The following is a 26964-nucleotide window of genomic DNA, read 5'->3' as shown; positions in this document are numbered from 1 at the left end:
AGCCTTTTCTACAAAAAGTGTTTATTCAAATTGACTTTGTACATCAAAATAAAGGTACAAATCAGATTTTGAGTATTTGTCTTGACTTTGTGCCGTTCAGTCTGTAAATGAAAGACCGTCACTAATAAAGAACAGGCCAATCAGAGGGCAGCAGCCTGAATACATTTAGAAAAAATAATTTCATTTAAAGGGTTAGTTTGGTATTACTCAGCCTGGGCACTATTTTCCCCTGTTTTTGTGTCTAAGTGACTGATGGGAGCAACAATTTGTTAAGCGAGAGTGCTGCAGTGGTGAAACAGGCTGCAATGTAACCACTCTGGGCATGTTTGTGCTGTCAGTTTACGTCAGCTAAAAGTGCTTGTTTTTGCCACTGACAGGCTCAGATTGTTATTGTAAGTGTCTGGCATTACAGAAAGGATCCCTACAGAGATAGAGCCCTTTGTAAAAGAGTAAGATCCTTTTTGTTCAACCAGAAACCGCTTGACATGGCTATCACCACCAGACTCCCATTTAAATAAATAGTAATTTTAGCATGTGTAGAGGCAGCATGTTTCCACATCTAACTGGGTGAATTAAGAGTTTATTTCAATCAAACCAGAATTAGCAAATACTATAAAAGTGAAAAGACGAACCAAGACAGCTTTTGTGAGATTTATTTTGTTTCTATCAACTTTGAATGAAGTGTGTTTAATGATGATAAAAATGACCATTTATTTAAATGGATTTTGGTGGGTTTGGTGATACTGATTTCAAGGCCGTTTCTAGTTGAACAAAAATGATCGTACTCTTTATCAAAAAGGTCTATCTCTGTAAGGATCCTTTCCATAATGTTGTCTGAGACTTCTAATAATAGTCTGAGCCTGTCAGTGGCAAAACAAGCACTTTTAGTGGAAGTAAATGGACAGCGTATAATTACCAAAAGTGATTATGCTGCAGCCTGTCTGCCGCTGTCGTCTGCAGCTCTCTCTCTCTTAACACTGTACCAATTAATCATTAACATAAAAACATGGGAAAATAAGTTCCAGGTTGTGAAATACACTCCCAACAGTAGAAGGGAGCAAATTCAGCTAAAGATACAAATATGCAAGCCTCTGCAGTGTGAGTAATTTCTCAGCCTCCACAAATCCAGGTTCAAACATGTGACAGTACATGAATTCTTTTGGTGGGAATTTTCCTTTAAATGTCCATAGCTTTGGGACAAAAGATGTTTCAGCACAGTCCAGATGGAAGCCCCTTTTTCAGCAGACTTGAGAGGAAGCTTCCGAGGTCTTCGTCCTGACAAAGAAAACAGAACATTAAGTCAAAGACGAAGCGTTGTAGGGAATTATAAAGAACTAGATTTTCACTTTAGCAGTTGCTTCTCCAGACTCCATGTTTGAGTGATAATTTGACTTTTTGTAGACATAGAGGCAAAGAGGCATTTTATATTTCACAAGGAAACGAAAATTACTCATGAAAACTCCTTACCCCATTTTTTAAAAACTGTATTAATTTATTTTCATCTTCTTGTGACCCCTTGTCCTCCTCGTTTAATCTACAGATTATGTTCTACACTAATTGTTTTGACTACAATGTGCCCGAAATTCGTGAAAATACTTGTGAAACGGTGATGTCTTCAGAAGGCTTGCTCTGTCTGACCAAAGACATTCAGTTTACGATGACACAACAGACAGAAAGGCTGAAAAGTATAACATCTGAAAGGCTGAAACCAGTGGCTGTAAGGCATTTCTGATACAAGAATGATCGAAAAGGATTTAATTCCACTTGTGGCATGCAATATGCACCCGTCTGTTTATTTGAAGCCATAAAAATGTGTGTTATATATAATTATTTTTACAAGAATAACATGTTAAAGGTGAATACTCTACATTAAGGGCTACAGAGAAAAATCTTAAGTTCTCATCGAGTACTTGATTTTATGTCCAACACAAACAGATATCAGACCATCAATAACGACTGTATATGTGTGATCTTAGGCTGAAGTTTAGTGAAGATCAAATCTAAGGTAAGAATCTAAGACAGGAAAGATATGACAAACTGGCAAAAAATAGACATCATGTGTTTTACTTTTTACTTTACCCTTTATGCTCTGCACAGAGTACATGAAGCCACAGAAACCGCTCTCCTTCCATTGCACAGTGACTGAAGCTCAGCAGTCAGGTTTCCCCTCCCTCTACTTTCACCTTAGAGCCCCTGCTACCATGCTGTCCACCCACACAATGTTTTCACTTCCTCTGGCTGGTCGAACCTCTCCTCAGCACTGTGAGTGCATGTGTAGATTATTGAACCGTGTTTATCGACGCCCCTGTGGTGTGGTCAGATTTCACCAACAATGCAGTCGCGTGCTGTGGCGAAAAGGATCTGGGACAGGAAGCGGTGTATACTGTAGCTTCTTGTCAAACACTTTATCGTCATTAAACTATCACCATCATTGTCTGTGCGCTCCTCTCTGCTGCTTGTTTTATTTAATCATGCAGTTATATAAAGAATATGAACAATCAATACTTCAGGAGTAAATTCAGAAAGTTGGCTGGATAGCCTAAGGATGTCACAGTCGATCAGAGTGAACTCTGAACTGTACGAAAATGCATCTCACCCCCATCTTCACTGAAATAAATATTGGAACTTTTTGCATATATAGTCTGCGACTCGTTAACTACATTTATTGCCTGAAATATCCTCTATAAATATGATCTTTTTTTTTGCCCACAGAGGGAAGGATGATGCAGCCACCACTGCTGCTCAACTGTCCCAATTTACCTTTCGCTAAGTCCTGCCCCCTGACCCAGACTGACCAATCATAACGTAGCATGCACTAATGCAGTCGTTTCAGATTTCCTTCATTTTCAGGCTGGTTTTGTGGATGTGGAGCTAAATGTTGTGCCTGGGGCACGTCGTGTATTAATGATACTCATTACCTGGAGAGATTGGAAAAAGATATACGTTTCCTCCCTGTTCCAAAACCAAAATCAAACCCTGAAAAGTGTAGGGTTAGCTAGCTAGCTACTGAAGATATAGCCTACTGAATGTATACACATGCTGCTTTTGCTTTTTAATGATTTAACAGTGAAACAAAGACCGACCCTGCTGTACAGGAACCAGTGAAGGGAAGCAGGGAGACTTTGCTCATATTCAACCAGCTGTGTGTCATCACACCGTTCATCTGCACACACTGCGATGCCACACAGCTGGTTCAATATCAGCAAAGCTTCCCTTTATATTCATTGTCTTGTGTGGCGATCAGCAGTGATGTGGTGGTTCACTTTTACACTGTGATCTGTAGCCTATAGTTCGGCTTTAGCTTCTAACTATCTTTGTCTTTTTAACCTGTTGTTGCTGCTGAGTCAGTTTGACATCCTGGATATATCCTTCAAACACAGACTGCAGACCCCTCTGTCTGCTTCTCTCTGGAATCACTCTTTCATTTCTCCAAAAATATGATAATATTTCTTCAGGGAGTGCAGTTAGTTACAGTGTGGGCTCCATGCTTACTGCGACAGCTTGTTGGAACATCACACATTAGCACCTTAAGGCCACACAAACTCATGCAAGAATTGTAAGCCACATTCACATCACAAGCAAATCCCCTCATGTGACACAGATATCTGATTTTTTCCAGTCAGATCTGGGCAACTTTCATATGTGGTTCTACATCTGCTCACTGGCCCTGCAGCCACTGTGACATTGGTCTTCAGAATTCATGTGTGTTTTTACCTTTTATTCCTGTTGTGTCAGTGTCAGCACTGAGTGTTGAAATTACAGGAGGAGCGCTTTTATGTGTTTTAAATTATCGTTATTTCAGTAGCCTGAAAAATACCCCACTGGACCAAAAGCCCATTTATAGCACAGCGTACTATCCAAAAAACAAACACCCATTGTTCTCGAGTCCCTTTTTCTGTGACAGCAATCTCTCAAACAGAGGCTTTGGTTTGTTTTTTGCAATCCTTGGTCTTCTCACCATCATCCTGAACACATGGCAGCGAATCATTCCAGAGATGAAGCTGGCACCACACTTTCATTCTTTTCGACCCCAAATGCCCATCTCACAGATGTGATGCTTTTTCCACACTGATATCAGATATGGGTCACTTCAACCATGACTGTGAACAGCCTTCGCAAAAAGATCAAGTCTGAATCCAGCATTAAGCCCTGTGATGTGCACGTAGCCTTACTTGCCCCCATGGGGTTGTGTCCTGTCCCTGTGTTTATCTCCTACACCATCGAATTTAGATGTCAATACTATTTGACTCAGTGGTTGTCAGCATCACAGAAAATAGTCATCAGCAGGGCTTGTGGTGATGATCACTATCTGATACTGATCATCTCTAAGACCAAAGATACGTTTATTGACTTTAGAAAAACGTCTCAAACCAACACTAAAGAGCCAGAAGTCGAAACTGTGGCGAGTTTAAAGTACCTCAGTGCTTGTTTCAGTCAAATCTACAATTATTTTGCTGCTTATGACCTTTTGATCTGTATCTATTTGGGGTTCAGACCTCACCACGGCACCGGGGCAGCTCAAATTAGAGACGTCAAAGGTGTCCATTCTTGTGCTTCTAGATTTCTACCACGTTCAACACTGAAGATCAGACAATCTTATTACAAAGACAGGATTCATGATATCTGCATGACAAGAGCTAATGTGTCTCCACAGAGGAGTTTGTCTCCAAAACAGTTCACAAATTTAAGGCGCTCTATTTTTCAACTTTTGTAAGCTGCCCATGAGACACACGCTACACAAACACAACGCTCATTATCATAATAATGTGAGTGATACACAGCCAGGGCAGGAACTGAACGGCAGCCAGGCCCCTCTTTGTCTGCCCTAAATGCCCTTCTGAAAACCGTATACCCATCGGCCACTGTGACCTCGGTGCCCTGCTGTTGACGCAAAAATATGCATTCATCAACCACACCAATCCGACCTGACCCGCAAGCTGCCAACTTTATTCATTGTGGAAGCACAATTGTCAGGAACTGGGAATGGGAAAACAACAGAGCACCATGTGTGTGAGTGTGTGTGTTTGTTGGTGAGGTGTCTGTTTGAGGTGAGAGTGAGAGAGGGGAAGAGAAGATCGAAGGTGGACAAAAAAACAGCAGTCACCAAAGCGGATGTGAGCAGATATTAATCAGTGACTGTGGCAAATCTTCACGATGGCAGCGACAAATGTGGTCGCTAAGAAAGGTCACTCGTCTGGCAGTCTACAGTTCATCTGGTAGATAAATCAGAATTCAAAGGATAATTTTGTGTATTTTGTACTTTTTAAGCAGTACTTATGCCCTCAAAACAACTGCCACAATTACAAAATTCCAAGCCTGTTGGCAGCTATATATTTCCTTGCCCATACATGATCTCAGTGCCATCACAAAGCTTACACAACATTTTGCTGATAAACACTAATGTATGAGTCACAAGTTTTTACTCCTAAGTAAAGATAAAACAGAAGCGCTAATTTTTTGGTGCTAGGTCTCATCTTGGTTGCTTGTCTATTAAAAAAAATAGATTAAATGAAGAACCTCGATGTCCTCCTCATTGTCGTCTTCAGTTTGCTCAAACAGAAACAGTGTTTGAAAATGGTAAATGGACCTGGATTTGTACAGCGCCTTTGTAGTCATCCAGAGAGTCACATTCACACAGTGGTGGCCGAGGCTACCATACAAGGTGCCACCTTTAAACACACTCAGACATTGATGGAACAACCATCAGGAGCAATTTCGGGTTCAGTATCTTGCTCAAGGATTCTCTGACATGCAGGAGCATGACTGGAGGAGCCAGGGATCAAACCAATGATCTTCCAATTGATGGACGACCCGCTCTACCTCTGAGCCACAGCCAATGGGCTTTTTACCCTTTATATTATGATATATATCAGGGCTATCAAGCATGCTCTGTGATTAATTCATCTAAATTAATCGCATACATCAACTTTTGCTGTGAAAGTATTTGAAAAATTTCACTTCTAATGAGTTTTGGCAGGACGCAACTGTCCCCCTGTCCTCTACTACTGAAACTGGTCATCTGAAAGCCTGGTCGAGTGTAGTTTGACAAGGCTGGCTGCTAGTGTTAGCATCAGAGGCTGTGCTAGCTCAGACTTCTAGGTTCACTGCTAAATTCACTGCTAATGGTACAAAAATTCCTTACTGCGGAAAGTGCAGGGAACAGTATTCCTGTCGACAGTTTCATCTGGGCATTTTTTAAATGTAAATGTTCCATTCCTCCATCATGTGACAAAGCCACTGTGGCCTTCAATGATGCATCAGGTCAAAGGGCACCATGGAACGTGATTAATCAGCGTTAATTTTTTTCCGTGATTAATTAATTGAAATGAGCGACAGCCCTAAAGATAAGAGCCTACTTATTAAAACCAGATTCGTACACACTTTAAAATTGACTATTGTAACGGCCCTCTCAGAAATCTGTGGAACTGTTCAATTGTCTTGTTGTGTTTTTCATGTGTTTATGTTTTTATGCTGCCGTGCTGTAACAAGAATTTCCTCCCGCAGGCCAATAAAGACGCCAACTGAACTGGTCTCCAAACAGCTGTGATGTGCAAAGTGTTTTAATGAACCATTCTTTATGCCGCTGTTAAATTAAACCAGTGAAGTAATGCGACAATCAAAATGTATTACCTGATAACTCCAGGAAAGTAGCAGGACCTTTGTGTTGGCGTCTTCAGCGGAGGAGGAGACTTTGATGACGATAGACTCCACCATGACTGTGCCATCTGGTAGGTGCTGGATGGTGTAACCTTTCAACACGCTGAATTACAGAAATACAAAAGCGAAGTGTTTACTGCAGATGTTATCTCACATTTTACAAAACCTTGGCTGTCAGAAAAAGAGAAATGACTCGCACTGTATATTTTAACGTATCTCACAAGTATACTAAAAGAATTGACGACAAATTAAACCCTGGAAGAAAATGCATTTATCAATAACTGTGCAGAGGTAGAGGAAGTGGATGGTGTCAGTGACCTGCAAAATAATGCTCATAAATAAGTAAATAAGTAAATAGGCCCTGCTCTTCCTGCAGCGCTGCTCTCACCTCTTGAGGTGTGTGTAGATTCTGTGAAGTGTGTCGGGGTCGCTGTGCGGGTCCTGGAGTTGCACGCGGCAGGTGAAGCGTAACTGATGTTCATTGAGGCCCAGCTCCTTCAGGGCCTGCTCCGATGACACCAGCTTTAAACTCTGTGCTCCGGGAAAGAAAACAAGGAAGTTAGGCTGGAGGTCATCAATGTAAATGTCACTAAGGATTTTAAAATTCAAAACTGGCAGACTCACTGCACTGACACAGAGTTAGGATCTTTTGAAGTGGGGTGGTAAGAGGTACTTTTCCACAGTCAGAGTGTTAGATACAGTAGAAAGTGGATGGCACGCCCCGTTTGGAGAAGCAGGCAGGAACACCACCACCGAAGCTAAGCAAAGTACTGCTGTGGACGGCAGCAAATAAAAGTATTGCAACCACCTGTACAAAATCAAAATCTGTTTAATTAAGAATATAATTAGAGTATTTTCATTTTTTTCCCAATGGGGATCTGAAGCTGTAATATCCATTTAAGCTCTCCTCAAAGCCATCAGGCTACTTTGACCAAAACTGTCACTTTAGCTACTGTCTACTGCTGCCTTGATCAGTTTATTAGTTTATTTGTGTCACTGTGTGACTTTGGGGTCGGCTTGTCAGACCATACCAGAATTTCAGTGGTCGATACCAATACCAGTAAATTTCCACGATTCTCGATACTCATTCGATACCACGATAAAACTGCGGCCCCCCCCCTTGAAGGCGCCACTGGCCGCACACATATGTGAGTGATCGACAGTGACAACGTGTGTGTCGGCTTCGTCGAGTGTACCAAGTGCAGCGCGATGCTGGTATATCACAGCAAAAAGACGAGGACCTCGACACTTAAGAGGCACATGACGAAGGCTTGCCATGGAAAGAAAGACAAGAGTCAGCCTTCAATGTCCACGTTCGTATCCTTAAAAAAAGTTGGTTTTAAACTGGGCTCGGGCTCATAATTACAGTTAAAGGGATGTGCTGGGCTGGACTCGAACAGAACGTGCACGGGCTCGGGTGGGGTCGGGCTGGATTTTTTGGGCCCGATCTAAGCTCTAGCACTTGTAGAAGCCATTGTTTCTCGCAATAACGATGGAGAACAGGTGTTCTTCTTTGGCGCTTGTCCTCGGCACAGACTGACGCGTGTACACTGCCCCGTCAGTTCCGACAGGAATCGACACGGCCCGCTGAATGCAAAGTTGTATCCGATACTTACCGTACCGACAAACAAAACAAAACAGGCACCGACATATTTTTTGCGTGTCGGCATCGACTTGGTACCGAAGTATCGGTTATCATGACAACCCTACTTTGGGGAGTCCATCGAACCCTTTAAAACAGCAACGTTACAAAATATCACAAACAAACTAACCAACTAAAGCAGCGGAAGAACAGCAACTCCTGTGTTGTGTGAGGTAAAATTACTGTTTTTGTCAATGGCTTTAAAGTGAGCAACAAAACAGTTTCAGTTCCCCATCAGACAACGCTGGCTGACGGCAGGGTAAAGCACTCATAATATTCTAAATATAGCATACATGACTTTTTTTTTTTAGGTGACTTCAATAAGTGTAGCTGCTGCCCCTGTCTACAGCAGTACATTGCTACGCTACTGTGTCAGTACTCCAGCCTGCTTCTCCAAACACCGACTATGGTTGAATACCTCATACAACTCCACTTCAAAAAATCCAAACTATTCCTTTAGAAGTATTTGGTAACAGCAGACTTACGTTTTCTTTCATGATCAGGGTTCCGTGCATGGTGCGAGGTTTTTTGGGATCAGGAAGAGGCCCTTCAACACAAGAATGGTTTTAAGTATTAATAGATAAACAAGTAGATAATGACATGAAAACATTGGGCATAGATTTGAGAATGGACCATGCCTGTCATAACTCACCCAACTGCCACAGAAATTGGACACAAGTCTAAAAAGACTGTAAGACTTGTCTGTTACAGAGATATGACTGAAAACTAAAGGGGTGTTAAAGGAGTGTTTGCTGTCAGGGCCCTCGAGGCTCTGGAACAATCTGCCCGAGGAAATCAGGTCGGCCGAGTCAGTGATCTCTTTAAAGTCCCTTCTTAAATCATACTTTTATCGGAGAGCCTTTCCTGATTGTACTTGAGTTTTAAGTTAATTTAAACTGTCTTTATTTCCTCAGCTTTTATACACTAAAGTGTTTTTATCAGTTCTTTAAAAAGTCATTTGTAACTCTGTTTTGAAAAGCGATTTATAAATAAAGATTACTCATTATTATTAATCTAATAACACAGATGGGATCTTCAGACAAATCTTGAGAATCTTGGAAATTGGTGAAAAAGTCAAGAGGGAGTGTAGTACTGTTCTTGTGCCTCCACACGCACAGCAGAGCAGAGGAGAGACAGGTGGAGTGAAGGTTACGTTGTCTGTGTTATGGTGTTTTTAGCTGAGCTCGACCAAAGAATATTCAGTTAAAAAAGATCAGTGATGCTGTTTCCCCCTCAATCGTCTCCGTGAAGTTTGCTGGAAGTAGTGTACTGTAGCCTCGGTACATTTTCTGTGCAGTGCTGCGCCAGAATCTGTTCAACAAACAGCCTTTTTCAAAAGCTACATTGCTGGTCAGCAGCCAGTCGTGTGGTAACTCAGGGAGGCAACCTGGCCCTGTGTGCTCTGATTAATTTGGCCTGGAGTTCAGACACCTGTCATAATTAACAATTTTGTTTAAATGAAAACTCAACGTCTGGCATTCACTCCTGGTGTTCTTCACCACTGTTTCGGAAGAAGGAAATAACAACAGTAACAGGCAAACCAGCTTTAAATGTGACATACTTTCTTTATGAAGTGTGTATAAGTGTTGTGTGGTGGATATAACATATACCAATGTGAAGAGTGTTCACGTGGGTTTCAGAGAGTAACTGATTAATAATCGGAAAAGTAGACTAACGGAAAATTTAAAGTTTTAAATTTGAGAATGGACTTTGTTGTGGTGGCAGGATGAGTGTTTAATTGGCCCACCTGCCGCCCCAGAAATTCCAGGGGCAACACTGTACATGACCGCTAAGTTTTTTTCTTATCTCACAAACATGACATTTATCATTATGACGACGATGTGGGTTGCGATATTTAGGTGGCATGAGGTCGTGTACACCACACTGATCAAAATGTCAGGTCAAACAAACAGAATAGTGAAACTGAAACTGTGTAGGCATCTTAAGTACTATATCAAAGGCAACTGGACTTGCTTGAGTTTCTCAAAGACGTTTCACCTCAAGAAACTCAAGAAAGTCCAGTTTCGTACAATATCGCACTTAAAATAACCGAGATGAACCCTAGATGACTGAGAACCTTCACCAACATGTGCAGGCATCGTGAACCTAAACCAGTCTAACCAGCGACTCTTACGACACCTGACTCTAAACTGTTTCTGCTTTCTAAAACAAATCAACACACATACCTCCGAGAGCCATCTCCCTCTTGAGCAGGTTGAGTGAGATATCCACAGGGACGCTGGGGTTTGTCGTCACAGTCGCTGTCTCTCCGTTGGCCGGCATGTAGCAGTCTATGCCTGCCATTTACAAACAGAGACATTAACAACACTGTCTCCTCCTACAGTGAGCATAAAGACATTTACCAGTAACTTTTAATGAGCTGAACGTCACTGGTGTACTTACTGAACTCCTGTTCAATCTTGCCCTTGAGGAACTCCATCTTCACAGCCTCTCCGTGCACCAGCAGCATGTTTCGAGGCTCTGCCATGCGAATGAGCTGCATGATGCCCTTTGCATCTGCATGGGCGCTGAAGGACATGTACTCCACCTGCAGCTTCACATCCAACTGTGAGGATACAGAGAAATGAGTCAATCACTGGTAATGTTTCTGGTGGTTTTTAGAGCTTTAGCTTTCTTGCTGAGAGTCACCTGAAAAGATTGATATCCTTCTAATATTTGTTTCACTAAATATGAGGCTAAAGCAAGGAGACGGTTAGTTTAGCCTAGCCTCGCTCTGTCCGAAGCTCACTAATTAGCTTATTAAAACTTGTTTGTTTAACTGTGTGGAAGTCTGATACAGAAACGGTGCATCAGTGCCTACATTGGTATTTAGCTTATTGTGATGTCATTTTTTTTAATGCTTCATATCCCTTAAGGTTATGCAAATCAATAAACCGTAATATATGATGAAAGTATTGACATTGAGTCAGAAATAACAATTAGATAAATCAGACATGGTTTTTTCGTCAAGTTTGACCAAATAAACATTATCAAAAACATTTCTGAATGTAGAACCATGAACATAATATTTCTAAATACTCCACGTTTTTTTTTAACTTTTCCATTATTCATTTTTTGAGATATACTCCTTTTTACGAATAGAGTGCATAGGCCTTCTGATAGTTTCATCATTCATTCCTCTGGTGCCACCATGCATTTTTGTGCCGTTTTTCACCACACATAAAGTACTGACGTCATCATGAGTGTACAAAGATGACACAGAAGATAGAGGCCTTAGCTTTCTGCAGCAAAAAGAGTGGATGTTCTAGCTATTAAGTTTTTTATTTTAGATCACTATAAACACTCATCAGCCACTTTATTAGGAAAACCTGTTCAACTGCTCGTTAAGTCATGCCAGACAGGCTGGTCTGAGTATTTACTGGGATTTTCACACACAACCATCTTTGTGTGTTTACAGAAGAGGGTCCCAAAAAGAGAAAATATCCAGTGAACCAAAATGCCTTGTTGATGCCAGAAGTCAGAGGAGAATGGCCAGACTGGTTCAAGATGATAGAAAGGCAACAGTAACTCAAATAACCACTGGTTACAACCAAGGTCTGCAGAAGACCATCTCTGAACCAACAACACCTTGTCCAACCTTGAAGCAGATGGGCTACAGCAGCAGAAGACCACACCAGGTGCCACTCCTGTCAGCTAACAACAGGAAACTGAGGCTACAGTTCACACAGGCTCACCAAAACTGGACAATAGGAGATTGGAAAAACGTTGCCTGGTCTGATGAGTCTGGATTTCTGCTGCCACATTCAGATGGTAGGGTCAGAATTTGGTGTAAACAACATGAAAGCATGGATCCATCCTGCCTTGTATCAACAGTTCAGGCTGCTGCTGGTGGTGTAATGGTGTGGGGGAGATTTTCTTCGTACCAACTGAGCATGGTTCAAACACCACAGCCTACCTGAGTATTGTTGCTGACCGTGTCCATCCCTTTATGACCACAGTGTACCCATCTTCTGATGGCTACTTCCAGCAGGATAACGCACCATGTCACAAAGCTCAAATCATCTCAAACTGGTTTCTTGAACATGACAATGAGTTCACTGTACTCCAGTGGCCTCCACAGTCACCAGATCTCAGTCCAATAGAGCACCTTTGGGATGTGGTGGAACGGGGAGATTCACATCGAGGATATGCAGCTGACAAATCTGCAGCCAACTGTGTGATGTCATCATGTCAATATGGACCAAAGTCTCTGAGGAATGTTTCCAGCACCTTGTTGAATCTATGACACCAAGAATTAAGGCAGGTCTGAAGGCAAAAGGGGTCCAACCTGGTGCTACTAAGGTGTACCTAATGAAGTGGCTGGTGAGAGTATGTAGGACTGTAGGACAAGAATCTCTTGCGGCCATTATGGTGGAATTCTGGCTCTACCATATGCTGTCACCATGTTTGTACTGCACGTAAGGTAACTAACACACACACTAACACAGGTGAAAGAGAAATTTAAAAACTCCTACTGTTGCTCTGCCTTCCATCTCCAGTTTCCTCTGCCCATTTAGGATCTTGTGACCGATTGTTCCTTGTACACAATACCCAGGCATGATTACCTACCAAACAAAAAGCAGAACTAGTTGTTTATCAAGTATTGTTATAAATAAACTTACATTTCCTTACGAGACTCACCATGTTTTTCTCATTTCCGGCCCATTTCTTGAAGATCTGCAGAGACTGACCAGCATGCAGCATACCTGGTGTGGCAAACACCACCTGAAATTGGACACACTGTTGTAGCTCACTGTCATTTGAACACTTTCTACAATTTAGTGCAACATGACAATACTCACCATGGGTCCAGGATTATCAGCGTAGGAGCGATCGAAGGCCTTGATGTGCTTAAATTCAAACATGTTTCTCTGTACAAATGTTTTTCGAATCTTCTGGTTGGTCCACGTGATGAAAAGCTTGTAATAATGATTCGCTTTCTCCGTCAGCCCAGTGGAGAAGTAGATCGGTGCCTTCAGGTTCATTCTCTCCCTGTTTGAGGAGAGGAAGTAATTAGAGTGTCTGAGCAATGAGCCGTGACTTAATACGGAGACGTTCATATACCGCCATTATTCTATCAAGCTTAATAAAGTGAATACAGCTATTTAAAGGAGCTGCTATTTTTTCATTCCAGACAATTTGTGACCTTTGTGTGTTGTAATCATGTGCAATTACTTCACATTGACTAGAGACTTTCAATTTAATTGGAACAGCATCAGTGATAAACCAGAAAAAAGCCCCTGTGGTAAAACTCAGCCAGAGAAAAGGGGATGCACCGATCTGATACTGATATTGGATATCAGGCCGATGTTTAGGGTATCGGCAACAATGGGGCTGATCTATTCAGTTTAATTCTATGTTTATGTATGGTGACTTATGTGTGTGCTATATCATGTATCAGCAGTGCACCAGTAGGCCGCAGTTTCCAAACATTTTTCCAATGAATACTCAAAACTTTTCCATAACTTTCCAAAATATTTCACTGCATTTTCATGACTTTATTTAAGTAGTTTCAAATGAATAAAGGTGTATAAACATGCACTTAAGCAAACTGCTAGCACTTGCCATCTTTGCCTGCAAGTTAGACACTCCTGCTGCACTCCTGGGCACGACATGCAGCTGGAATCCAAGCTGAGGCCACTGCGGCAAGGACACTGCCTTTGTACACGATGTGCTTACCCTACCTACTGGGCTACTGAGTATATTCAAAACTTTTCCAAAACATTCTGTTCTCAGTGAATAACCTCCTAAGCCCTATCATAAGTTATTATGGCAAGGCTTACCTATACAGACCAGTGAGCAGTGATAACTAACATGTCTTTGGGGTCATCAGGTGGGAACCTCCTTTCACCGGTGTTTCGTCTAGTTGGTCCCACGACACCTCCAGGAGGCTAGACAGTCATCTCTGGCATCCCACAGACACTCCCCTAATGCCAGGTCTCACTGCTCCCCACACCAACCCAACAACCTCCTTTACCTTACTTACACATGGCTTTCTCAGCCCAAACAGCACTGCCACCTTCAACAAACCCAGGCTCTGTTTATGCGAGCTCCAGGTAGTGACAGTGCCGATACTACCTTTCCTAGCACATTCACCATACCCTATTTCACACACTACATAGCATAACTCCAATATAAGCTAAAGTTAAAGGAGACAGAGAAGATAAACTCACAGGCTTTCTCAGCCCAAACAGCACTGCCACCTTCAACAAACCCAGGTTCCGTTTATGCGAGCTCCAGGTAGTGACCGTGCCGATACTACCTTTCCTAGCACATTCACCGTACCCTATTTCACGTTACTAATAAATAATTAAATAATTACATTTTCCAAAGTTAGGAGAGGAATGTTTCGGTAAAGCCTGATGTTGCCTTACAGCTAAAACACTTGGGGCCCTGACGTGACATGCCAGGTAGGCAAGGTGGAGCGGGTTGTTATTTCACCTACTACACAGACTCTGTCTCTGCAGCATGTGGTTGTTGCCAGCTTCACTGTGAGTCTCATGAGTTTTTCAAACTGATTAAGCAGTTGGTTATGCAGGGTCTGGAGTTAATTAACTGGATCATTTTAACTACAGGGTGCATTGATTTATTTTAATGTGAAATGTAAAAAACATCCACAGGGGTGCTCTGCTGTGTCACATTGCCTCAGGTACTCTGAGGTATTTAGCATTTTAAAACTCATTTTTCACAGTTCTATGTAGTGTTGACCTGAATGGCCGCAGAGCTGCATGCAAAGGAAACTAATAAATAAATAGATTAGCCATGTACAAATAAAAAACAGCAGTGTGATGTTGTGGCTTCAGTGGTCAGTGTAGCAGCTTCAGCTTATTATAATGGGTGTGCTCTGATGCAGCAGACGTGCCGTGCATGAATTTCCGCCGTTACACATAAAAGAATGATCCTGTTCACTTCCACACAGTGAGGCATACGGCTTATTAATTAAACACTGGTGTCCAGCAGTGCCCAGCATCAGCCAATACCCATGGCTCAGGTATCCGTATCAATCTGAGAAAGTTAGATCAGTGCATCCTTATCACTTCCACTATCATCTCTGCTCCTTTATTTCTAACTCTGACAGAGACTTAGGTACATTCACAGACTGATACTGATGGTTAAAGCATAAAAACTTAATGTGTGAATCTTGCTTCAAACATTGAAGGACAACCCTACCAGAAAGTTTCCAACAGGATGCAGAGTTCTTGTGCTCTTCCAAGGGCAAAAACTGGAATGAGAACCTGAAAAGATGCGAAGAAAAAAAAATACCTCACAAAGATTCAGAAAATCTGAATTTCCTCGACATGATGCAGAATAAAAACAAATTAAAACAGCCTGAAATACAAAATTCCACAAGCTCTAAAATTACCTTTCCTCCTCTTTCTATGCTTTCGTGCACTTTCTTCAGAAAGTCTCTCTCTCTGCATCTCTTCGAGTCTCGGATGGTCGTGGCGTACGTAGACTCTGAGATGAGGATGTCTGGACGGCACTTATCAATCCACGCAGCACTACAAATAAACAAAGACAAGGATGAAGACACTGCGCAGTGTGTATTAATAAACTCCAGCATGTTGTGATTAAACACAGTAAAGGCCACTTACCCTAAATGCCTGTCTGGTGTCATGTTGTAGTCTCCCTGAAAATGAAAAGACATTAATCTGAGATCTTGGCCGTCAAAGTCAGTAACTCTGACACAGTGCAGACTTGTTTACACTCACAGTGTAGACAACAGACTCTGATCCCACTTTGATGTGCACCATGGCAGCTCCCAGGACATGGCCTGCATAGTACGCCTTGATCTCCAGCTCATCATCCACCTGCCAGCAGCACAACAGAAACAGCCTGATTTGCCATCAAAAGAGACGAGCAGCTGGTGCAGGAATGATTAATAGATGGATAACATCGAAAACTATACGAGCGTGTGCACCTGGACAGTTTGGTGGAGGTTCAAAGGTATCACTTTCTTCATGCAGTCCTTGATCATCTGCGAGGTGAAGAAGTTGGTTTCGCCCTTTTTGTCGACCGTGATCTTGCGGAAGTCCTCCAGCAAAATGGGGCAGATGGCCTTGGTGGGATGGGTCATGTAGATGGGTCCATCGTAGCCCACCATCTCACTCATGAAGGGCAGAGCGCCACAGTGGTCCAAGTGGAAATGGCTGAGAAAGGAACAGACGTAGCCATGTAAAAAACACTGGACTGACGAGAGAGGAATGAAACTTTATACTGTAAATACTCAGAAGACAAACCTGATGATCACACAGTCCAAAAAGTCTGTCAGACGCCCGTTCTGGGTTATATAAGAAAAGTCTGGGAAACGTCTCTGGAATGACAAAGCAAACATGCATTCAGTTGGGATTATAATGTAATATAGCTTCTTCACAAGATCTGAAACATCAAACCTCCTCCTTTTGTTACAAGACTGTTTCACAGACTTTGCTAAAGCCACTAGAGATGGTGGTTAAGAGGAAAAAACAAATCATAAATTTAATAAATTCATGAAATTAAAAGATTTTGTCTCGATGCAGATAAGTCAATAATCAGACATTTAAAACGGAACTTATCATCTGTCACAATTTTGTAACACTGGGCTCTAAGTTTCTTACAACCAAACCAACTGCATGGTGAAACATAACGGACGTAAACATGTGTGTCAGGTTTACATCTGTTGACGATAACTGAACATTAAGATAGATGCAATCTGACCTGCACCCCCTGGATTAAAAACTAGTGTATGAAAGCATTTTGGCTTCTATCAAGTTGAAGGGAAAAGGGACCTGGACAAGAGCCACAGTGTGTGCACGTAAATTCATTTGTTTATTCTAATTATGGATCATTACAAATACACAATGTTTTTAAAGTAGCAAGAAGTCACTCAGTGAGAAACAATAAACCATATATAGAAATCGAATCAAGATGCATCGATAATCGTTTTATAATCGCATCGTAGCTCTCTCAATTGGAATCACATTGAGATGCACTTAGAGAATAGAAAAAAAGAGATTAGACCTTGAATGTAGACACTGCAACTATTGATTATTTTCTCCATTGATGAATCTACCCATTATTTTCTTGATTAATTATTTAGGTCTTTTAAATGTCAGAAAAAGAAGAAACAGCTTCAAATGTCTTGTTTTCTTCAGCCAACCGTCCAACACCAAAATATTTTCAATTTACAAACAGAAAGTAGCAAATCCTCACATTTAAAACACTGCAACTAGAGATTTTTTTTTTGCTTAAAAAGTAACTTAAATGATTATTAACAATAGTTGCTCATATTTTCTGTAGATTGACAAATCCATTAGTTATGTAATCCACAGCTCTAATTCCAAAGTGATGGCTAGCCAGACCAACAGCAGCCCTCGATTACAGCAACCACTTGGTGAACAGAGCTGCCACTATTAATTGATTAATCAATTAGCTGTGAACTGTTAAAGTAATTGCCAACTAATTCAGTAATGGATGTATTGGTTTGAGTAGTATAACATTGGAAGACATCTTGGGCTTTGGGAATAGACATTTTTCACCATTTTCTGACATTTTATAACCCATCAATTGAGAATATAATCTACAGATGAATCAACGATGAAAATAATTGTTAGTTGCAGCCCTACTGGTGATAATATGGCAGTTGTAAAAACTAAGAAAATTGTATGAGGAGAGGTGGGTAAATGTACAGTTTGTATGTTGAGTAATTGTGTATCTGTTAGAATTAAATCTGTGTGGCACAACTGTCATCAAGGTATCTATGTTACTGAGACAGAGCAGTCTTTGTTGCCATAATGTGAGGCAGGTTGGGACCATGATGAAAGTTAGTTTCAAAGTTTTCATCCTGCTTTTCATGCTTCAGTTTTACGCATAGCACCTTGTTTGTGTCATATGTTATATTTCTTTCATTATATTTTTGGTTTCTGCATGTCAAGCTCCCATGTTGAATAATATTTGTGTTTTTTCCCACCTCACATTTATGTTAATATCTGGGCAACTGTGTTAGGTGTGGGCTCTTTATGACAACATGAAACCAAACCAAAAACTCTGTAGTACTCTAATGTCTGTTAATTTAGATACTTTACTCACATCATCATTGTATCCCATGTGCATCCCACAGTCAAGCATTATATTTTTGCCTCCAATGGAAACGAGGATGCAGCTGCGGCCGACATCCTGTCCAGCACCTTGGAGAGGGAACAGTGAAGTTGAGGGACTTCTTAAAAAAACAAACACACAGTAAATGCATCACTATGCTAGCTTCTCCAGCTAACAGCGGCTGCTAACAGTTCAAAGTGAACGTTACAGGCTATTTCCAACCACCATAACGGAAGTACACACGTTATTAGTCCTCAGAGAGCGACCGACATTTAGCGGATAGATAGAGTCAAAGTTATAGACACATTTGTTGTTGACGGAACTAGCATAGCAGATGCTAGCTAGCTGCTGTAACGTTACTCACCCAGCGGTGTTACTTTTATTTCAGGCATGTTTCTCAGCCTGTTACTGAAGTTAGAATAATTAACAGTTAACAAATGAAGCCGGAATGCTTCTGATGTATAACACCTTATTTACAAAGTAATGTTCATTGTCTAACTTGTGTACATGTGGGTCATTTCAAGTATCATTTGTTTTTACCACTGACAAGCTACACACTGCTAGACGTTACAACTTCCGGACAGCACATTCAAAATAAAACGCTTTATTTCTTTGTAAACCATTGTCAAAGCATAGACTGTTAAAGATTTTGACAGTGTTATATCCCTTTTTCTAGTGGTGGAAGGTAATTAAGTAAATTTGCTTAAATACTATACTGAATTGGAATCCTGCCCATACTAAAGCGAAACCAGCGCTTTTATTTTGAAGGCAGCATCACCAATTCCCGGTGTTTCCCGGTTCGAGTCTGCGCAGTAGCGTCGGATTAAAGCAGGAGTGACCCGTTTTACCACTGACATGAAGAGAAACTCTTAGTTTTCCTTTAATTTTTCTGCGTTTTCTTACAGGTAGTGTGCTCGGTTTTTGGTTGCATATCTCAGTATTAACATTTATCACGACCTCCATTTTGTTGGCAGCCGTTAGTCGCGTATTTACATTCATTTGTTGCCTGTTTTCTTTTTGTCGACAGCACTTCCGTACAGCTCTGACACCATGGCTGCTCCTGAAGAAGACCATAAATTCTGTTTTCAGGAGGTGCTCGATACTTTCAAGTTGTGTCTGTCCGAGAATAAAGAAGTCTATGTTGAACACTACGTTGCTGGGTGGCGTGGTCTTGTAAAGTAAGTGTACTGTACATATGGCTCTCAGCTGCAGTGGTGGAAAGTAACTAAGTACATTTACTCAAGTAGTGTAGCCTACTAAAGTATAACTTCAGGGTACTTGTTCTTTACTGGAGTATTTCCATGTTTATGCTACTGTATACTAATCCACTACAAGTGTGAGGCAAATATTGTACTGGTGATTGATAAGTCTCTTCTTCTTCTTCTTCTTCTTCTTCTTCTTCTGGGGTGTTAACAAACTGTTTCCCTTCAGGTTTCTGAACTCCCTGGGAAGTGTGTTCGGCTTCATTTCCAAGGATGCTGTCAACAAGATCAAGATCCTGGTCGCTCTCCTGGAAGGTGAGAACGGGTCTCACTACGCCACCGTCCAGTCAATGGTCAAATATGAGCTGGACAACAACCTGGTGGACCTGACCAAGAGAGGCAGCCACCCAGAGTCCGGCTGCCGCACTCTGCTGAGGCTCCACCGTGCCCTGAGGTGGCTGGAGCTCTTCCTGGAGCGCCTCCGCACCAGCAGCGAGGACAGCAAGACTTCTGTCATGTGTTCAGAAGCCTACAATGAGTCTCTCTCCCAGCACCACCCTTGGGTGGTGCGTACAGCTGCGGGCATGGCGTTCTGCGTGCTCCCAGGGCGTCCTGCTTTCTTTGAAGTGATGAACGTGGGCCCTCCGGAGAAGGTGGTGGCCATGCTGGGGGAGGCTCTACCTCTAATCTCTGAGGTGTACCAGATCACTGAGGAACTTTACGCTCAGCACAACCTGCTCGACTTACCATAGAGACAAAAGTACTATTATTATTATTATTATTTGCCACTTCAAACATTACACTATAAAATATGAAGGGCTGTCGAGTTAGCTGCTACATCTGTTTGGTGGTTTAAGGGTTCACTCTCTGTACACTGTTAATAATTAATGGAGCGTAATTTCATTGATTCAGCACTTATTGTGTTTCTATTTCTTATTTATATCAAACTACTGGTAATCATAATGTTGCATGTTTATCTTTCCTCTTTATAACAGACCTCTGAATGATCTTTTTCATTTAACTCTGGCTTGTAGATTTTTTAATTTAAGTAGACGAGGGGACAGTGGGGCTAAGACGATCTTAGCTCACTGCTAACAGCTCTTTGATTTCATTATTTATCCAAATATAAGTAAAAGAAAATCAGTGCATCTAATTTGATGATTGATTAATCGTTGAAGTATTTTTTTCAAGCAAAAACACTAAATATTTGATTGTTTCAGGATCTGAATTGTAAATGAAATTTGCTTCTTTTCTTGGTCTAACTTAATTTTCAATTAATTATTATTTGTTTTTTACAGATTTGATCATCAGGAAATTGATAATGGTAGTATTGTAGTCGAAAATGAAAATAGACGTTAGTTGCAGCTCCATTTAGAACTGATTCCAATCATAATTTTGTGCACTATAGTAATGCTGATATTAAATAATTAGGCCATTTTTTGACATTCTTAAACCATATTTTATTCAAATATTGACAGATTGATCTCATACTAGATTATCTGATACCGGATGACACCAGATATTGCATAATTTACTTTTCTTGTTCAAAAAATACAGATAAAATCACCACTTCAGTGACAGAAAAGTCGAAATGTGCCAACAGTATTAAATTTATTCGAGAGATAAAAAATGAAAACATACTCCTATATAATATAAGGAGGCAGAAGCGGTGGAATAATGTGGATACTTAAATTTAAAAAACACATATAGCAGTTTAAAGGCCAGTCTAAACACTGCCACATTTTTACTTTAAGGACAAAAATATGTAATGTTGCTTTAGAAATGATTTTTTAATAAATTATGAAACAAACTCTTAGTAGTGATCTCAGGGTTTCTAACCCCACTGTTTATGATCTCAGTGCAATTGTTCATTTAATTTATAAATGACAAAATATGCTGTTATTCTCTGTCTGACGTCTCTGGTGTTTTGTTTTACAGGAATGTACTGTACGATATATATTATATATTATATATATTATCATTAATTCAAACAGAATTTATAACTAGTGCAGCTTAATGTAAAAACAAACAACTTGGTTGATGATTGTAAATTTGTGTTATGGTTTGATAATTAATTATTGATTAATTTTGTTACCTGTTGTCTAAATTAAATGAAGACATGTTGTAGGTCAACACTGACAGTGTCATGTTTTATTATTCTGTGCTCCTGGTTTATGACTTTATTTTGAACATGAACCTATGAACAAACTTAAAAAAGTCCAATAACAGGAATCTAGATAGATTTATCAGGGATCTGGGAGGAGCAGAGCTGTGTTAAAATTTACTTTAAACTCAATTGAATCACAGATATAAATAAAATACAACCATGCATTGTATCTAACCATGTTTGATGCAGTAGTGGAAAGCAACTTAATACAATGACTCAAGTACTTTACCTCGAAAGATGTTTGTCAAACTTGAATTTTACTTGAATATTTCCATTTTCCTGCTACTTTTTTCTTCTGCTACACTATACTGCAGATTGAAATATTGATGGAATTGATTATATTATAAAGTATTTAATTACTTTTGTTACCAGTTCCTTTGCAGATATAGATTAATGATGCAAAATATAATCAATAAATAAATTATACTGTATTATTTTGAGGATACAATTAGCCCACTTACAAGCAGCAAAATTAAAATCTACTGCATCTATAATTTTAATACTGTTATTTACATTTACATAATTTACAATGGACATTCTGCATTTTAAGTTCTTTGTGTTTTGATATATGCAGATGCTACTGTACTCATTTTGAATAAATCTTTGTATGAATTGTGATTTCTATTCAGTGGTTCAGTGGCAGAATTAAATGTAAAACGTTATATACAGATATGGGGCTGAGACACGGGACATAAGAGACAGTTTCTATATCTTACGCTCATTTGTTAACTTGAAAAGCAGATCTGAACACTGATGTGACAGAAAAAGAATGGGATAACGTGAAAATGTGAAAAGGGTATCAAGAGACATCAAAATTAGATTAATCCAATTCAAGATACTTAAGCTGCAGCTCTGAAGGGATGCTTCTTCACCTACTCTGGGAGCGTCCCATGATTCAGAACTGTTGGCTAAAGGTTCATGAACGTATAAAAACATTACCCAGACTAACTTTGAGTTCTGCCTGAGGCTGTGTGTTCTCAGTGACCCACAAATGACATCTCCCCGTTGAGCCAGGGACTTTGTTCACATCAGTATAATGGTGGGAAAGCAAATTATAGTGACGAAACTGGGGGAAAACAGGTGAGCCCTCTTTTGAGAGTTGGCAAAAGTTGCATCATATGAACAAATCTCTTTCAGTTTAAGAGCAGGACGGAGAGATATGTGGTGAAGTGGAGAAGATGGTGCTCTGTCGCACCTCTGTCGGAGAGCTCATCTGCTGCTTATAGAGCAGAGCAGATTGTGGTGCATATTTATGTAGGAATACAAAATTATTTGTGTATGGTTACTTGTGAATTTCTATATTATTATTTTATGTAGTATTTCCCCCCTCTTATGTCTCCACATATCTTTGATTTATTAACACTTGGTGACACTGTTTATGTTAGAAAAGAAGCAATAAAGTTCAATTTTATATTAATGATTAAAAAAGTAATATACACATGAATGCATCCCTAATTATTATTCAATACTACAATTATTTGTTACAGTTAATTTTTACACTGAAAAACACAATGTAGTTATATGATATGATGCAGTGCTATACCTATAATCTAACCAGTGGCATACAAGTATCTCAAATTAGCTCCACGGTGATGAGCTATGACATTAAATTGCTCTCATGTATTTGTAAGTGATAAAAAAAAAAGTTATATTATGTTTTTGTTTTTATTATTATTATTATTATTATTATTATTATTATTATTATTTTAATTTTATTTTTATTTTATTTTTTATTTTATTTTTTTATTTTTTTATTTTTTTTAATTTTATTTTATTTTTAATGTACAGCACTTTGGCTAACCTCTGCGGTTTCTTAAATGTGCTTGATAAAAAAAATTGAGTTGAGTTGTTGGGTTTTTTTTCCAGAATATTTATGCACTTATATTAAAGTGATATTTTGAATCCAGGGCTTTGAATTGTATATTTTTTAGGCTATGGTATTTCTACTTTCACTTAAGTAAAGATCTGACTCCCTCCTTCATCACAGCTTTTACAACTGGGGTCTCAAACTGAGCTAAAGTGTAATTTCCTGTCGTGGATTTCAGTTTAAAATCATGTTTATAAGCAGTTCTCGTAACTGTAAGCACAGTCATGTGGTATTAAGGTGATAAAATAATGTTAAATGGGGCCAGAGCATCTGATGAGACTAGCTGCAGTTGCGCACTTCCAACACCAGGGGTCTCCCCGCCTCCAACCACAAGCCGTCGTCAAGGCAACCTGACTGTCATGGCAACCTCGCTGACGCTTAAAGAAAGGCACTTCCTGTTGAAACTGGATGGAAAGCGCATAAACGGCATTTTAAACGCTTTAACTTGTAGTTTAGCAGGTTTTCAAACATCCGGGTATGTTTGTGTTCACCGCTAATGGAGTGTGACATTAACTGAGGTGGGCTGAGACTTGTTTTCACTCTCTGTGAAGAAGTGGAGCCAAGACACAGCTGGAAATTTCCACTGTTCTGAAGTCTAATTAATGCAAGGAAGGACCTTCTGGTTATCGATGCATCTAACAAGACCAAAGTCCTCCAAGGGGCGGAGCAGACCGGCTATGAGCTCCTCCACCTCTCCACATCCAGGTGCCGGTGACAGCACCCAGAGGCCACCCGTGTCTCCAGACTCTGCCGTGTACAGCAGGCCGGACAGAAACCTGCGCTCCCAGTCCCAGCCCACCATGTGGCAGGCCGGCCAGCTGAGCCAGGAGCAGGTGGTGCAGATGCTGCAGCACGCCCCCGCTGCTCCACCACTGTCCCTAAACAAGTACAAGGTGCTTCCGTCTATAGGGAGGAGGCGGTCAGAGGTGGGTCCTGGGGGCAGCCTGGACAAAGAGATGTCCATGCTCAGCCTGTCTGATGATGTCATCCTGCAGCACAGGCACAGACACGAGGAGCCAGATCCCTCCACAGTGAAGGACTGTGAGGTGGACCAGAGGGCCAAGCCTCCTGACCCAGGACCAGTAATGACCACAGAAGCTGGTGCCTCTGGCAGTTTGCTCCTCGCTGTCAGAGCTCCATGTGGCAGGAGGTTCCAGCAGCACTTTGAGCCCACAGACACTCTGCTGATGGTGAGAGCCAGCGCAGAGCTCAGGTATGGAGTCCAGTATGGAGATGCATCCATTGAGACCATGGACATGCCACGCAGGACCTTCACAGACTTGGATATGACGCTGGCTCAATGTGGCATCTTGAACAGATCGGTGCTGTGCATCTCTCAGAATGAGCAGGAGTGAGCTGAGATGATTTCAAGTTTTATTTTGCAGTTGAAATCTGGCTTCATGGCGGTATTTAATTTCCCCCTCTGCACCCAGAACTGTGTTTATTAACTCGAATGTTTGAGCTTCACTCTGCAGAAAAATATATGTGCATAAAGTTTGATGGCATACTGACAGATTCTGATTTTTTTGTTCAATCAGGGTGAAGTTACAGAGCTCCAGGAGATTTTAGTTTGCACAAGAGATGTTGTTAACACAGTAAAAACAATATATTTAAAGACTTTGGAGGCTCCATGAGTAGATATGCTTCAAATCTGATTTTTTATCGACTTAATTTGACCTTTTTTTGTGCACAAAAACACACCAGACTACTTTTATTATTCAAATCACTCACATCACTAGGTCTGAAAAGGAAATTTAAATATACACAAGCTTGTTTTTGTAACTTATATTTAAAGTTAATGAAGAATTAGGTCCACTTACTCATCTAACACCAACTTTAATGTATACTGTATATAACCACCACTGACCTCTGAGGACATTTAAAATTACAGGTGTTTTGTTTCAGTTAAACCACAGATTTTAATCAAAACAGCAGATCACATAGAAATTATGAGCTTCGATCTGCTGTCAGTTTTGATTTTGAGAAGAAAATCCGATCAGTCTGTGTGATTATTTTGGATTCTGTACCAAAGCATAATGAGACACGCTTCTGACAGTGTCTTTGTTTATTTGATGCCATTTTCCAGGTCTTTTCTTTCATGGTTGATGTTCACATATGCCAAATAAAGACATGTATATTACTTACTGAGTCAGTTCAACAGACTTTATATTGCAACTTACCTACTTACTCTTTTCCATCCCCTGTGAGACCCCTAAGGCTTGGCAGCATGTTGCGCCTCTCATGACAGGTTCATCTTTGCCAACTCCATTGTCACAGTCCTGCACCAGGTGGTTTTGGGCCTTCTTCTACCTGGTGGCGTCCATCTTAAGATGACTCTCGTGACCCGGCCCTGGTCCATTCCTAGCACATGGTCTAACCATCTCAAGCATCTGTGTGAGATTTCCTTGGAGATGCTCCGGCTACCTGTTTCCTTGTACAGGTGAAGGTTGGAGATTTTGGCATATCTGTCTGAGCTAACCACTCTCATCATGTCGCCAACTCTCTGACCCATACAGCAGAACAGATCGGACTTTACTGTTAAACAGGAGCATCTTCGTTTTAAGGCTATTGCTTGGATCTCCAGATGGACCAGAGTTGGGAGAAGACAACTTGAGCCTTACCCAGCTTTGACGTCTTTTGATGATTATATTACAACTACTGTTCCACTTTCAATTCATGTCAAGACAGAAGGCTGAATTTTGGTGTAGATAAGTTAACATGCATCTCTAAAAAGACAAATTTGCCTTTTTCACAGAGGGGATGTCGCAGTTGGAATAAAGCACAGGTGTTACTAATAAAATGAATGAACAAAGCTGTCGTTATTGTTATTAGTAACATCTGTGCCTTTCTGTCTGAGTCCAAATGACGGCGATAAAAAAGGCCAACTGCAAACAGCCGTCACTGTTTTTTTATTTTCAGTACTAAATGAAGCCGCAAAATTATTTCTGGATGCATAAAAGTTTTATGTTTACAATGAAGACTTAACGTGTCCTGATGTCTTAACATAAATTAAAGACATAAAAATCCTGCTCTGGAAACTGTCAGAGAATTAATAGTTACAGGCCTCTTAGCTTTTAAACATATTGTATATTCACTGAAGAAATATATTGTCATGACGTTAAAGAAAAGCTCTAAGCTACTGATTTTGTTGCCAGATACACCCAGTATCAGTCTTGATTTCCAACTAAATAAACTGCAGGGCTCCGATGTGGTGATGTTTAGAGCACAACTGCTCTTCATCATCCATCTTAGACATGAACAAAGATGGTGCTGCACAGATACAGTAACTTCAGTCTGACGAAGAGCAGTTGTGCTCTAAACGTCACCACCTTGGTCTCATATATAAGTGGAC

At 40.6% G+C, this 26964-nt stretch overlaps 3 protein-coding genes across 3 annotated transcripts; 2 read left to right on the top strand and 1 right to left on the bottom strand.

Annotated features, from left to right (window-relative positions):
* Window positions 1-4: 4 nt before the first annotated feature.
* ints11 (integrator complex subunit 11) lies at window positions 5-18925 on the bottom strand. The gene is made up of 17 exons (XM_049581901.1): window positions 18741-18925; window positions 18368-18465; window positions 16540-16613; window positions 16221-16449; window positions 16012-16110; window positions 15895-15929; window positions 15663-15801; window positions 15470-15534; window positions 13102-13291; window positions 12941-13024; window positions 12775-12864; window positions 10703-10865; window positions 10486-10596; window positions 8785-8846; window positions 7046-7188; window positions 6631-6760; window positions 5-1275 (listed from the first exon to the last, which is right to left on the bottom strand). The coding sequence occupies exons 1-17, from the start codon at window positions 18766-18768 to the stop codon at window positions 1210-1212; spliced, it is 1806 nt and encodes a 601-aa protein (XP_049437858.1). The 5' UTR covers window positions 18769-18925; the 3' UTR covers window positions 5-1209.
* Window positions 18926-19193: 268 nt separating this feature from the next.
* Window positions 19194-21711, top strand: LOC125892312 (ceramide-1-phosphate transfer protein). The gene is made up of 3 exons (XM_049582250.1): window positions 19194-19281; window positions 19404-19554; window positions 19808-21711. The coding sequence occupies exons 2-3, from the start codon at window positions 19427-19429 to the stop codon at window positions 20328-20330; spliced, it is 651 nt and encodes a 216-aa protein (XP_049438207.1). The 5' UTR covers window positions 19194-19281; window positions 19404-19426; the 3' UTR covers window positions 20331-21711.
* Window positions 21712-23978: 2267 nt separating this feature from the next.
* ubxn10 (UBX domain protein 10) lies at window positions 23979-26155 on the top strand. The gene has a single exon (XM_049580898.1). It carries the CDS (start codon window positions 24215-24217, stop codon window positions 24965-24967), a length of 753 nt encoding a protein of 250 aa, XP_049436855.1. The 5' UTR covers window positions 23979-24214; the 3' UTR covers window positions 24968-26155.
* The last annotated feature ends 809 nt before the right edge of the window (window positions 26156-26964 follow it).

Source organism: Epinephelus fuscoguttatus, linkage group LG7 (genome assembly GCF_011397635.1).
Source record: "Epinephelus fuscoguttatus linkage group LG7, E.fuscoguttatus.final_Chr_v1".
NCBI classification, from domain to species: domain Eukaryota; kingdom Metazoa; phylum Chordata; class Actinopteri; order Perciformes; family Serranidae; genus Epinephelus; species Epinephelus fuscoguttatus.
This window is presented reverse-complemented; position numbering and strand designations above follow the sequence as displayed.

What these genes read in the sequence shown, in the direction of transcription:
- ints11 (XM_049581901.1), bottom strand. Translation starts at nt 18,768, where the DNA reads ATGCCTGAAATAAAAGTAACACCGCTGG. An exon ending in ACATGGGATACAATGATGAT is followed by an intron (nt 16,614 to 18,367) that starts GTGAGTAAAGTA and finishes TTGTCATTCCAG; the next exon opens with AGACGTTTCCCAGACTTTTC. An exon ending in GAGGGAGATGGCTCTCGGAG is followed by an intron (nt 8,847 to 10,485) that starts GTATGTGTGTTG and finishes CTTGTGTTGAAG; the next exon opens with GGCCTCTTCCTGATCCCAAA.
- LOC125892312 (XM_049582250.1), top strand. Translation starts at nt 19,427, where the DNA reads ATGGCTGCTCCTGAAGAAGACCATAAATTCTGTTTTCAGGAGGTGCTC. An exon ending in GGGTGGCGTGGTCTTGTAAA is followed by an intron (nt 19,555 to 19,807) that starts GTAAGTGTACTG and finishes GTTTCCCTTCAG; the next exon opens with GTTTCTGAACTCCCTGGGAA.
- ubxn10 (XM_049580898.1), top strand. Translation starts at nt 24,215, where the DNA reads ATGCAAGGAAGGACCTTCTGGTTATCGATGCATCTAACAAGACCAAAG.